Source organism: Pogona vitticeps, chromosome 6 (assembly GCF_051106095.1).
Source record: "Pogona vitticeps strain Pit_001003342236 chromosome 6, PviZW2.1, whole genome shotgun sequence".
In the NCBI taxonomy this organism is placed as follows: domain Eukaryota; kingdom Metazoa; phylum Chordata; class Lepidosauria; order Squamata; family Agamidae; genus Pogona; species Pogona vitticeps.
Window position 1 is genome coordinate 3,988,312 of NC_135788.1, and position 12,827 is coordinate 4,001,138.

Consider the following 12,827-nt stretch of genomic DNA (forward strand, 5'->3'; position numbering starts at 1 on the left):
ATCTGTTGCTGCCATGAAAAGTACATGCTGAAAGAATCTGGAAGTCTAGTATACATACGAACCTTGGAAGGAGGGGGGAAAGGGAAGAACATAGATGTTTCAGAGAGAAGTATTTAGAATCCTAATTACTTCTTTGTCCAATGAGAAGACCACCTTAGACCTCTCAAATTAACTTCAGGTTTATCACCAAGCTACATTTACCCAGCCACAAATTCATATCAGTGGTCCATGTATTTATCAGAAAGGGTGCAGGGGAACAGTTTGAATTTGTGTTGAGCTTGTGTCTCTTACCTTTTCATTTTGCAAAAGACCACATTCTCTATAAACAAAAGAATATGTTGACAGTTTTAGGCAGGAAGACAGGAGTTGTCATGAATCAAGTTGCCTAGCCTCCATGCTGAAGTCATGTTTAACCACTACATTAGCCGCAGTAAACTGACCATTAACACTAAGGTTATAATTTCATATATTTAAAACTCATGCACATAGATAAACTTCATGCAATATTACTTTCATGCAGAAGTGATATACATAGAACTTCTTATTAAATGTATCAGGAATCAAAACTTTTAAAAATAAAGCAACAGATCATCAAGAAGTATTAGACCTTACCTTTAAAATATCCTCCATAAATTGATTCACCTCCTTTTCCATTACCTAGTATTAAAACATACATATATATGTAGACATCAATCCTTAGAAGATATATTTTAAAACTTGAATTCTTCACAAAGTCACTATCTAGAAACAGATACACAACTGAACAAAAGCCAGTTCTGAACCCTTGCTTTATGGAAGTTATTTCATAATCAATCCAATTATTCTTTTAATCTTGAAATACATAGTTTATACCCAACCTGATGGCAGCATCGTTTTACAAAAATTACAACACTTAATGGATCTCCCATCAAAACCATGCTATCATTACTTTACTTTTTTGCTCCCAATTGGTCACCTCCTCTCCTGTCTCTCAAAGGGGACAGGAAAAGGGGGGAAGCCCCAAAAGAACACAGCACATGCATGATGGTTTTAATAACAGTTGCAGGTGATTCTAAAACACATGGAAATATGACACTTATTTTGTCAAAACCACTACATTTCTCAAAGCATGCAATTGCCCCAACATGAATTCTACTTTGCTTTCAAGCAAATTAATTATGAATGCCCAACTTTCATTCAAGTAAGCCTTCAGTGCAGGACAAAGACAGACATTTTGTAGTAAGGATTAAGAAAGCACCAGGGACCAAGAGGAGTATTAATGATTAGAGCAGCAATGGACATTCAGATCCCAGTTCTGAAGATGTTACTTCTTAAGGGTCCTTGAGGTCCTCTCACCCGAGAACCTTTCAGTCTGGTTCCGATACGTGGATGACACCTTTCCAATTTGGAGCCATGGTGAAGAAAAACTGGAAGAATTTCTAAACCATCTCAACAGCATCTACCCAAATATACAATTCACCATGGGGGAAAAAAATAAGAGGGCCAACTCCCTTCCTTAGATGTCATGGTCATACACAACTCTGACCTTCTATTGGGATACAAGATCTACAGAAAACCCACTCACCTACACGAAAACACAATCCACCACCCATGACAAAAAGAGGCTTAATCAAATCACTGGTAGACCATGCAAAGCGGAACTGTGAAGCTCAATTTTGCAGCACCGAACTGAACCATCTGAATTGGGCCCTACATGCAAATGACTATTCCAAGAATGTAACCAAAAGAGCCATCAAACCAGGAAAACAATACCAAACGGAAGAAGAAAAACAGCCACTCACAAATAAAGTATTTCTGCCATACATCAAAGGGGTCACAGACCACATGGGAAAACTTTTGAAGAAACACAACCTACAAACAGTATTCAGGCCCATCACAAAAATACAACAAATGTTACAGTTAGCAAAGGACAAAAGGGACCCCTCACCACTCAGGAATATACCGGATACCTTGCAGTTGTGGCCAGGTATATACTAGGACCACAAGACACAGCATCCAGACCAGAATCAAAGAACATGAAAGACACTGCAGATTAAAACAACTGGAAAAAATTGGCAGTAGCTGAACATGCCCTGAAACAAGCTGGACATGAAATCCTACTTCAAAACATAGAAGTACTGGACAACACCAGCAATCATTATGTTTGAAATGAAATCCACAAACGTTAGCACAGCTTCAACAAAAAGTCTAAAACTAAACAAAGCCTGGCTCCTAGCACTGAAAAATACAGCCTGCAAAAAGGTCAACAAATTCTACCCAGCCACAAGGATTGGTGATCACTGCACACACAAGACTAGCTAACGACACCCATCAATCACAGTGACAGATAATCTCTCCCCCTTATCAAAACTTAGAATCTCATCTTAATATTTCATTTTTAATATGGGCATAACTGATGCTTTCATTGGAAATATTTAAATATTTTAATTATAACACAAATACTCTGTTTAATGGGGATGGCAGGATTTCTTTTCTTTTTCAAGATGTACCTTCACTGAAGTCTCCACCTTGTATCATGAAGTTTTTAACCACACGATGAAATGTTGAACCTTTGTAGCAGAGTTTTTTCCCAGTCGTTTTGCCAATTCCATTTTCACCTACAGGATAGATATATATATATATAATCTACTAGCTTAAAAAAATGGAATCAGTAATACTGCTGTCAGGCTAAATAAAAATAAAAGCATTGAATCCCTGCAGATAAGCAGCAGTCTGTCTTAATCAAACACCAGAATTATTCAACTATGAGTACCAATATATTGGGAATCTTCTAATTTTCCTTTCTCTTTTTTCTCAAAGCTTTCATATTGCAAATGTGTGGTAGCTGATTTGTTCGGCATTCAGTGACCACAAAAGCAACCTGTGCCAACACTTGAGAAATGATATTCCCCTCTGACATTCTCTCCAGAATGAGTTTAAGAGAATTTAAATAGGACCCCGATGTCCTGGACATAAGGGAGACTTTAAGCTCCCATGTGGCCGTTTCCTTTTCTTTTCAACGAAACATGTGGATAGGGAAAAGATGGACAAAAGCCCAAAATGGCCCCTTATTTTTCTATGGCAGCTATCAAGAGGAAAAATATACCATCCCAGCAGCAAAATAACACTGAATGACATCCAAGGTTTTTCCCCTGTTTGTTTATACATTCTGGTCCAGCCAGATGGAAGAGTAATCCAAAGTTTAAAACCCAATTCCACAGAGGACTACCTCTTGTGATAACAGTGTAATGCTGAAAAAGCATGACATCTGCTTTGCATCCCAATAAACAGACAAAATCAGAGGCTGGAGGAGGACTTCTAATCTGCCACCTTACAAACACAATTTCATAATTTTGAAGAGACTTGTGGATGTTAGGGAAATGGAAAGCAAGCACAATGGCAGTCTAAACACATCCACTGATGGCAAGCATGGTTCTCCTCTTAAGGTGAGGATGCTTCTGGAAAGAACAGGTAGGGGCTTGTCTCTGACCTTATGTTCTGTTTCCAAGCATCCATAGCAAATCAGCCAAAACACGTGAGCTTTAATTTATGCCACAGATTACATTAAAAGTTACAGTTATTCACAACATGACAAATCAAGTTACCTGTACATAGGCTGAGAAAGTTTTTGCAAGTCCTTGGGCACACATCAGAGAAAAGCTGAAATACAATACGACCAACTGCAATACAACAAATAAAATAGTTACTTTCCACTTTCATGATATCTAGCTAGAACACTTTCCTTGACGATTGCACTTAAGATGATTTTACTATAGATAGAAAGAATAAGTTTAATTTCATATGTTTTAAAATTTTAAACATGTATGTTTGCTCTTCTGCACTCAGTCTCTTAGACACACATACACTAAGGCAAATATGAAGGCTTAATAATCTCACATTCTGTATCTCTAGAAAGAAAGAAACAAATTAAAAAAGGAAGACAAGAAGACATTGAATACGTAGATGTGCTTAGCAGCCATTTTTTTTATTCCCACATGTGACTGGGTAGATAGTGGATACCAGGGATGGAACTTTCGTATTTCACAGATATCCATCCCCATAATTACGTGGTAACTCCCCAGGCCAAATTATAAGAGTTAAAAGGAAATAACAGCATGAGATGGAACTGGCCCTCTATCTGCAGTTCCTCTGGTGACCGAGAAAAGCATCCTGTTACTGTGTGGGAATCATGGGACTCCTTGGGACTTATGAAGCCCCATGGGAGGGCAAGTTCTCAGAGGCTGCCCCCATGTGGCTATGGGGCTTTCACTCACATAATGTGGCCTAGGGGCCCCTGCCCAGTTATGGGGATGGATATCCCTTAAATGCAAAAGTCCCACCACCCTTCTGCTTCTATATTTTTATACAGAGTAACATTGATCAAATATGCAAATTATAAGTTGCTATGCCTTATTTAAAATAAGTTATTTCCCAAATTATTTTCCAGAGAGTAGACCATGCACATTCTAAGAGACATTACAGTGTAGTGGATAGCATCTCTCCTGGACTCAGAAGACCTGGGTTTAAATTTCTACTCAGCAATGGAAACACATTGGTACTCAATGGTAAGCTATTCCTTGAATGTCTCACATACCCTAAAAAAACTGCACATTTCCTGAAATCTAATGCTAAAAAACTGAACACAGGTCTGTTGTTCAGAGCTCACTCCTCTGCATCTGTCCAAGCCAAGAAATAGCAAGACTAGAGACTAACCCCTCCCTTGCCAGTCTTTGCTGGCCCTTGGCAGGTGCTGAGTGTGCATACAATAATCATAAGTTCTAATATTACTACTCTGCATATTTGGGAAGACTAGTGAGAGATTGGCAGGGTCACCGCTGCAACTTTCAAGAACAGTCAACAGCTTACACTAATTCTATACTTATTTCTGTTCCCAGTTGAGCAAATCCTTGGCAGCAAGCAGCACGTTCCCAAGTGATATAAAACATTTATCAGTGAGCACTGTCAATTGGAGAGAAAGTGGGGGGGGGGGGAAGCTATTTTCAGATCAGTGTGAGATTTTTTAAAATACCAAGACTCAGTAAACTCTACTCAGGAACTGAGAGTTCTGAGGGTTGGAGAGGGTTGAATTACACCAAAACACAAAGACCTCCAATTCATGTCACTTCCAGTTCAGTTCATTACTCATTTCATTACACCACCTAAACAACCAATCCAAGTTCTTCTGATAGACTGCAATAAAAGCTAGTCTGTAATATATTATCAAATTATTAAAATAAAACACTCCGAACAAATTTTAAGAAGGGAAGCATATCCAAGACTTTCCCTTAAAAGCAGCATAACAAATCTTGGCATAGAAATATCTTATAGCACAATATTAATTTTAGAATTATTTTTTGAAGTTATGTATATTTTTTCCTGCTAGAGAACTCAGAGAACCAAGATTTAGAGAAATAACCAAGGCATTTTCAAGTTAACACAAAGAACTGTGATGATAAAACAAAGAACAAATAGGCAACTCCCGAAACATAAATATGAATGTCCAACCAGCAATAAGAAAACTAAAAATAGTAGAACAAAACCATACTGAATTTTCTCAGGGTGGAAAACTGTTTTATGGCTATTTTCACATACCAGAACTAAATTCATTGAAATTGGTACTGATCACTATGCTTCACAAGCACAAGGAACTGGCAAACGAAAAAAAAACCCAGCCAAGCCAACTCATGCCTTTGCTTCAGGAGTATTATGTTCTCATTGCTTGGGATTTGTAGTACAATTCAGGGCTATCCAGAAGTTGGCTGTACCATGTTCGATGGAAGCTAATCATAGATGAATGTGTGTATGACTACCAGCCTTAATTCTTGTCAAGGCTGGCAGAGTTCAGATCTACTTTGCTGTTCACTAGGATCCCAAGATTCATCAGCTGACCACCATTAAAAAAGAAACCACACATTTATGACTGCAATCCTGTGTGCTTACTTAAGAACCCATTAGCTGAAATCCAGTACTGTTTTAAGTCACAAAGAGATTAGGCCAACCAAATCAGTGGGGATTTATTGAGCCAACACGTCAGTAGTCCCACTGATTCAGTTGCAACTTACTACTGGACTTCAGCCTATACAGCCTTTTTAGTAGCTATGCCCAGGATGGCACTGTTAGAATTAGTGAACTTATAGTTCTTACACATAAAATTCTACTTCTCAGTTATTATCAGCTTTCTTGACTTCTATAATATATTTTGGGAAAAGGAGCAGGGAAAGATAAAGAGTTATCTTGTTAAACAATTACAGTTGAATATCCTTGCTGATCTACAAATAATACAGGGGTAGATTTCCTACTCTATAGTACTTGAGCTTTATTTTTATTGCTGAAAAATAAAAAGATCAAATGACTGTGATTCTATATCTGCCTCTATCAAAGTAATCTAATGTTACTGCTTCCCCCCACAGTTAGCAGCTTTATGTTGTATGCTTTTAAACTACAGTGTGTTTGTTAAACCAGCTTTGTGGGTCCTTTTGGTTAGAACACTGGAGTCCAATATTTTAAAATAAAGAAAATAAATTCTTGCTGTGTTCTTTCAAAGGAAAGGGGCTCTATCTGTCCTTGTACAGTTAATAATTCAGACCTTCCTAACATCTAAACATGTTAAAGAACCAGTACGTCTAACTAGTAAGGGCAGGAAGATGATAAGGATTAATCAAGACAAGACAAAGGTGCTTCTGGTTGGCTGAAAGAAAGCTCCAGGGATTCAACTCTGCTGAATGGGTTACAGTCCTCCTGAGAACTCTGGTTTGTAGCTTTTGTGTTCTCCAATATTCATCTCCGTGCGTATGCACTGAGGTTTCAACAGTCACCAGGGAGGCACTTGCAGAGTTAAAGCTAGAGCACCAGCTCTGCCCATTTTCTTGACGTCTGATCTGCTTATGGTGTCACATTCCTTAGTTATATCCTACTGGGATTATTGTGATATGCTTTACGTGGGGGTTCCTGTTGAAGAGTGTTTGGAAACTTCATCTGATTCAGAAGGCTGCAGCCAAACTACTGACGTGGGTTGGTTACAAAGGACATGCAACTACCATGCTGCTGTAATTCCACTGTATATGACAATATGGCTTCAATCCAGGCTACTTGCATTTCCACATATGTGCTTCTTCAGGTTTTTAAATATTTAAGTGGGGAGCCTTCCCCCAGTTCCACCAGCCTGTCAGACCTGTCTGGTGACTACTGTACTCAAAAGGAGGAGCTTTTCAAATGCCACTCCCAAGTCGAAAAATCACTTCCATGTGTGGCTAGGCTGCTCCCTCTCTGCTTTCTTTTTATCAGCAGACAAAGACCTTTCTTTCTAGACACACATCTGGCCAGTGGTAAGGCAGCAGAAAAAAACATTTTTATCAAGAGATGCTGTAGTTCTCATTTATTTTAAACTTTTCTTTATAACAAAAACTAAAGAACAGTTTTGTTTATTAAATTGTTTTATATTGTAGGAAATTAACAGCCCACCAGATACAGAACAGCTACCACTTCCATCATATTTCACCACTAGCCAGGCCAATTAGGGATTACCGTGTTTCCCTGAAAATAAGACAGGGTCTTATATTAATTTTTGCTCCAAAAAACACATTAGGGCTCATTTTCAGGGGATTTTTTTTTCATGTATAACAATCTACATTTATTCAAATATAGTCATGTCTTCTTCTGGTTGCTGCACAATGGTGGAGGGTGGGGTTTCATTTAATTGAGGCTTATTTTTGTGGTAGGGCTCATATTACAAGCATCCTGAAAAATCATACTAGGGCATATTTTCAGATTAGGTCTTATTTTCGGGGAAACAGGGTAATAAGAACTGAATTCAATGATACCTTGAAGACCTCAGATTCCTCATGCTTGTGTCAAAAGTTAGAATGTATAAGGATGAAGATTTCAGGAGTCAGAAAATGCCACACATGCAATACCTCTCACACACATGATTTTTCCACCCTTTTCTCCCTCTTAAGAGAATGAATCATCAGCCACTCAAAAGTTCATCTGGAGTTTCTTCTGCACTCTTGTGCTCTTCCAGAGAAGTGATTTCTTAATAAAGCCAGCAACTATGAAATCCCAAAAAGGATTGTCATACACCCTTCATACAGTGTGCTTTTTGTATATTTGGGCTGAAAAGTGGGACATAAATATAATGAATTATCATTTACCAATATTATGGACAACTCTTCTTTAAACATCAGGCAAATACACACTCGAAGGGACTATCAAGTATCATGAACATTAATGACATGGCTCTGCACAACTCCGAGTTATTTTTCCATCCTACCAGCCACTATATATCTGCCTCATTATAATGGGTATGAAGTAAATATTTTAACATACAAACATCAAGTCTGCATGTCTCTGACCCAAATCCCTCCTTACATGGAATTACACTATTAACTTTTCTCCTCTAGTCACCTAGACAAATCTCATCTTATTAAAGCAAGAATTTTGTACCATTACCTCACAGTTTATTTACTGTTATGAAAATGCTGCAAGACATCATACATACATTTGAACAAAACTAATGTGGTCAGACATTAAATAAAGCCCATGATTATCTTCCTAATGCTATGCTGGAGAGAAAAATGTAATTCCATACCAATATAAAATGAAACAACTATGTACAGTATCTGGCAACTATTCTAAGGCAACATGCTGGCTGTGTGTAGTTCTCTTTCAAGGCCTGATGTCATATAAGCAGAGTCAAACATCTTTTTGATAAAACACCAGTCTTTTAGAAACACAAAGCCTTACCTGGTTCTCGATTGATTTCTATGTCGAAGAAACACTGAGGCCGATCCTGCACCCCCATGGCAGCAGGAAGCCTGAGAGCTTCTCCTTCTCACCACCCTTAAAAAAAAAAAGATGCACTTCAGAATTCAAGAAACTCAGTATTAGCTGTACCTTTACTGAGAAGAAGGCTATTTATTGTGCTATGGTTGCCAGTTCAAGTTGCAGTCTTGCCAGCAGAAAGGGGGAGCAGAGTGCCAAGACTGGAAACAAACCACCACCCACATGCCAGAGGAGCCAAACAGTAACTAGTCACGTGTATTTCATATGAGCCAAACGGAAATTAAAAGTTCTATTTATACTGAGGCTCTGTCATCAGCAGATAGTGGGCAGAGATCACAAAAGCAGATAATCTAGAACTATAACCATCTACTAGGGAAAGAATTTAATATTGGGGGGAGTTAACCTCTACTTGGTTCCCTTTAGCTTTTACATAAGGAAAAATAAACTTACCCCCGGTTATGTCAGAAGTAGTAAGAGATGAACCCTGCCAATACTAGCAGTATAGGACTTCAGGCTAGAGAACAACAGGCTTCATTGAGCCCATACAGCATCTCTCAATAACTCATGCAACCAAACTTCTCAAAGATTTTAAAAGAAAGAAATGTTCTTCCCTACATTTCTTGGCTCCTTCATTTGCTAATGGAAGAGCAGACCGTTGTGTGATGGGAAAGATTCTGCAACTATGGTCAAGTTCCCACATAATGACATAACAAGGGTTCTTGGCTTGTTTTTCAAGCTGATAAACACTTGCAGCAGGACCAGCCAAACAAAACATGGACCAATAGTTTATCATGATTTCTAAGTCATGAGTTAGTGCTCTGGCTTGTCTTCTCAAGTTCATTCACTGGCTTGTTCAAGGATATCAAGCACGGCAGTTATGCTGTAGTTAAAACCAATTTAAATCATGGTTTAAATTAAATTTTAAATTAAAAATAGGTTTATCTTTGACAATTTAAACTAAAACATCAATTTTTTAACTTGAATTGTGATTTAAATCAATTTTTTTTAAAAAAATCATTCATTTTTAACCACCATGGACTTTTTGTTTGTGGCTTGTTCTGCCTTTCTGTTACAAGCAAAAACCCTTGGTCAAACACCAGGCCAATATCTAATCCTTGACAAACAGGAATGTTGAAAAATTGAATTCAAATAGTGCTGGTGCTTGAAAACACATGTTTAAACATTTTCTTATGAATTTTACATTAGAAAGAGGATGACAGCCTCTTTTCTCTCTATCCTCAATTTATTGGGGGCTTACAAATAAACAAACAAACAAATAAATAAAATAGTTCCACTAGTAAGGATACTATAAATCTATAGGATAGAAACACTGACATACAAAAATATTTTTAGCCGTCTTTCTTCTCATATGGTCTCAAGGTGGATCACAAACAGTTAAAAGAGAATAATCACAATTTAAAATGCCACAAGAGATAACAAAGCACATAATATTAAAACCCACAATTAGAAACTCTTTAAAAATCCTTAAATCTTAACATACAAATTCTTGATCCTAATGTCACTTTCATAAACGAGAGGAGGAATGGGGCTGTTTTGAAGATAAAATATGACCATAAGCAACTATTTATTTAAAATATTTTTACTATGCTTCTCTCTTTAAAAAGGACCCAAGGCAGCTTGCAACACTGAAAGACAATATTTAAAGCTGAAAACAATGAGAACACGGTGGTGGTTCACATCATTAAAGGGCCATATTTAAAGATAAGAACAATGAGTATAAAGAGGCAGCTTACATCATTAAGACACTGTTAAAGCTAAAACGAGTATTTGAATACTAAAAAGGAACACACAAATACTACAAACTGCGTCCTTAGGAAACATTAAAACAGAAAGCACCAATGCTTATTTTTTTAAAAATTGTTAACTTTGCACATGGAAAGGTGGTGGACTTTTTAAAAAATTAAACAGTGATTTAAATCAATTAGATTTTGTTAAAAACTGATTTTTACCCGCACTGCATAAGGACTTAGGCTGAATCTCTAGCATCTCCAGACAACAGCTTGCTGTCTGCTAGCAAAGGACTCTGTCTGAGGCCTTGCTGAGCTGCTGCCACGCCAAATAGGTGGACATTACTGGTCTAGACTGGCTCAGTATCTGACCACAGACAGCAGGTGTGGACTGACTTCAGGCTAAAGAGTTGCTGACCTCAGGCTTTCCTTAGGTTGTTTTTTTTAAATCCATTCTGTCAGAGCATTTGTAAAACAGTGGCTCAGGAAGTGAAGGCTAACTGCACTGGTAATAATGTTACAAGGAAATAAATAATCTTGAAGGACCTTAAAAAACATGACAAATCTTACTCAGTTTCTTTATTATTAGCCAAAACAGTAGCTTGCTGTCCTCAAAAGTTTATCTCAAATAAAAAAAAACTCTTTCTTGACAGGAGCTGGACTCCATGATCCATAGGATGCCTTCCAGCTCTGCAATTCTAAGATTTGATTTTTTTTAATCCCAACTTTCTCCTTTAAAAAGGACCCCAGGGCAGCTTACACCTTTTAAAAAAAAACAATATTTACAGCTACAAAAAGAGTGAGCATACAAATACTTAAAAAGGATCAAACCCATACCATTCTAAGAAATGATAAAGAAAAGCAACACAAAAAAACCACATTTAAATCAACAACTGTCCCATTAAAAATAAATTTAAAAAAAACTTCAGGCAGCCAGCCCATCATTCAGGATCTTTTTAATCTAAATTCTATGCTTTCACGATGCAATATGGATGATGATGATGAGATCTGAGGTTCCACAGCAGTCTTTAGGGCGAATGATGCCCAGGAGGACCCACCGAGGATGCTGGGTTTCCCTAAGAGAGGTAACCTCACAAGCCCCTTTCACACCTCAATGGGGACCGAAATCTGGGGGGAGCAAAAAAAAGGGCCAGTTTTGGAAGTGAGCCCCCCCCACCCGCACCCCCGTCATTCCACACCAGCCCCTTGCAATCTGGGGATGGGGGCTCCTCCCTCCTGGCCTCCCTCCTCCCGACAGCCTTGCAGGGCAGGACAAGCAACCACCAGATTAAAAAGAGAGTTTTTTGTGGGGTGAAAGAGGGGGGAAGTGGGGGAAAGCGAGCCAAAGAGGCTCCCCCACCAAGGACAGGGGTGGCAGGAGAGCTCTGAGACGTCCCCGGTTTTGGCCCTTCCTGAGGGAGGACCTTCTTTCTTTCCTTCCTTCCTCACTCCCTCAGAGGAAGGCTGGGGGGGGGGGGAAGGAGCCCAGGAAGCGCCCGCCCTTCGCCGCCCCCTCAGCTCGGGCTCCTTACCTGGCCGCCGCGCTGACCCAGGCGACAAGGGCGCTCTCCTTCCTTTCCCGCTCCCTTTTCCCCACCTCCCGCCCCCCCCCCCCCGCCTTCCTCTCGCCGCCACCCTTCAGCCTGACCCGTGAGGAAAAACTGCCACCGCCGCCATTAACGGACGGCGCTGAGGGAAATATAGCGGAGCGGCCTGGGGGGGGAAGGAGGGGCAGTCGGCGGCGCGCGCGGCCCCGCCCACCTCTCTCTTTCTCTCTCTCTCCCTCGCGCGCGCTCCTTGGAACGCGCAGGCATCTTCCCCCAGCCGCCCTTCAACAGCTTCGCCGGGCTCCCATTGGCCCGTCCCAAACTGGTCCCACCTTTCCCGTCCCTCTCCGCCTGTTAAAAAAGGGGAGCGCGCGCGACGCGGAGTTCGCTGTTGCTCTTCCTTTGCCTTTCCCCCCCTCCTTCTGCAGGGGGCGATGACGTCAGCCGGCCACGCCGCGCCCCCAAGCGGCCTTCTGTCGAATTCCGCATAGAGAGAAAGGGAAACGGAAAAAAAGGGAGGAGCCCGCAGAGGTCTTTCTCTCTCTCTCTCCCCCCACCTCGCACGCCCCGCCTCTCAGAAAGGGAGGGGCGTATATATATGGCTTTTTTTGTTTAATTCTGAGGCAAATAAGAGCTTCAAATATCGCGAGAACAGCGGATTTCCTTCGTATTTAGCCCCTCGCCATCTTTTCTGTGGATGCGGTGATAGTGGGCAGGTTCTGCGCGTGCGCGTACAAAATGGCAGTTTTTTTTCCCCTTCAGCCCCCCCGCC

At 40.0% G+C, this 12,827-nt stretch overlaps 1 protein-coding gene across 6 annotated transcripts in view; it reads right to left on the bottom strand.

Annotated features, from left to right (window-relative positions):
* NKTR (natural killer cell triggering receptor) overlaps positions 1-12,127 on the bottom strand; it is a 38,351-nt gene extending 26,224 nt beyond the window's left edge. For 2 of the 6 annotated variants that reach the window (XM_020814762.3, XM_020814761.3), the window contains exons 1-5: positions 12,041-12,127; positions 8,722-8,817; positions 3,585-3,659; positions 2,490-2,597; positions 613-657 (exon numbers count right to left, since the gene is read on the bottom strand). In XM_020814762.3, the coding sequence (XP_020670421.3) occupies positions 613-657; positions 2,490-2,597; positions 3,585-3,659; positions 8,722-8,779 (286 nt within the window). In that variant the 5' untranslated portion in view covers positions 8,780-8,817; positions 12,041-12,127. Of the gene's footprint in view, positions 1-291; positions 327-612; positions 658-2,489; positions 2,598-3,584; positions 3,660-8,721; positions 8,818-12,040 lie in introns of those variants that run through there. The other 4 variants (XM_078378296.1, XM_020814763.3, XM_078378297.1 and 1 more) reach the window with 4 other exon arrangements.
* Positions 12,128-12,827: the final 700 nt, after the last annotated feature.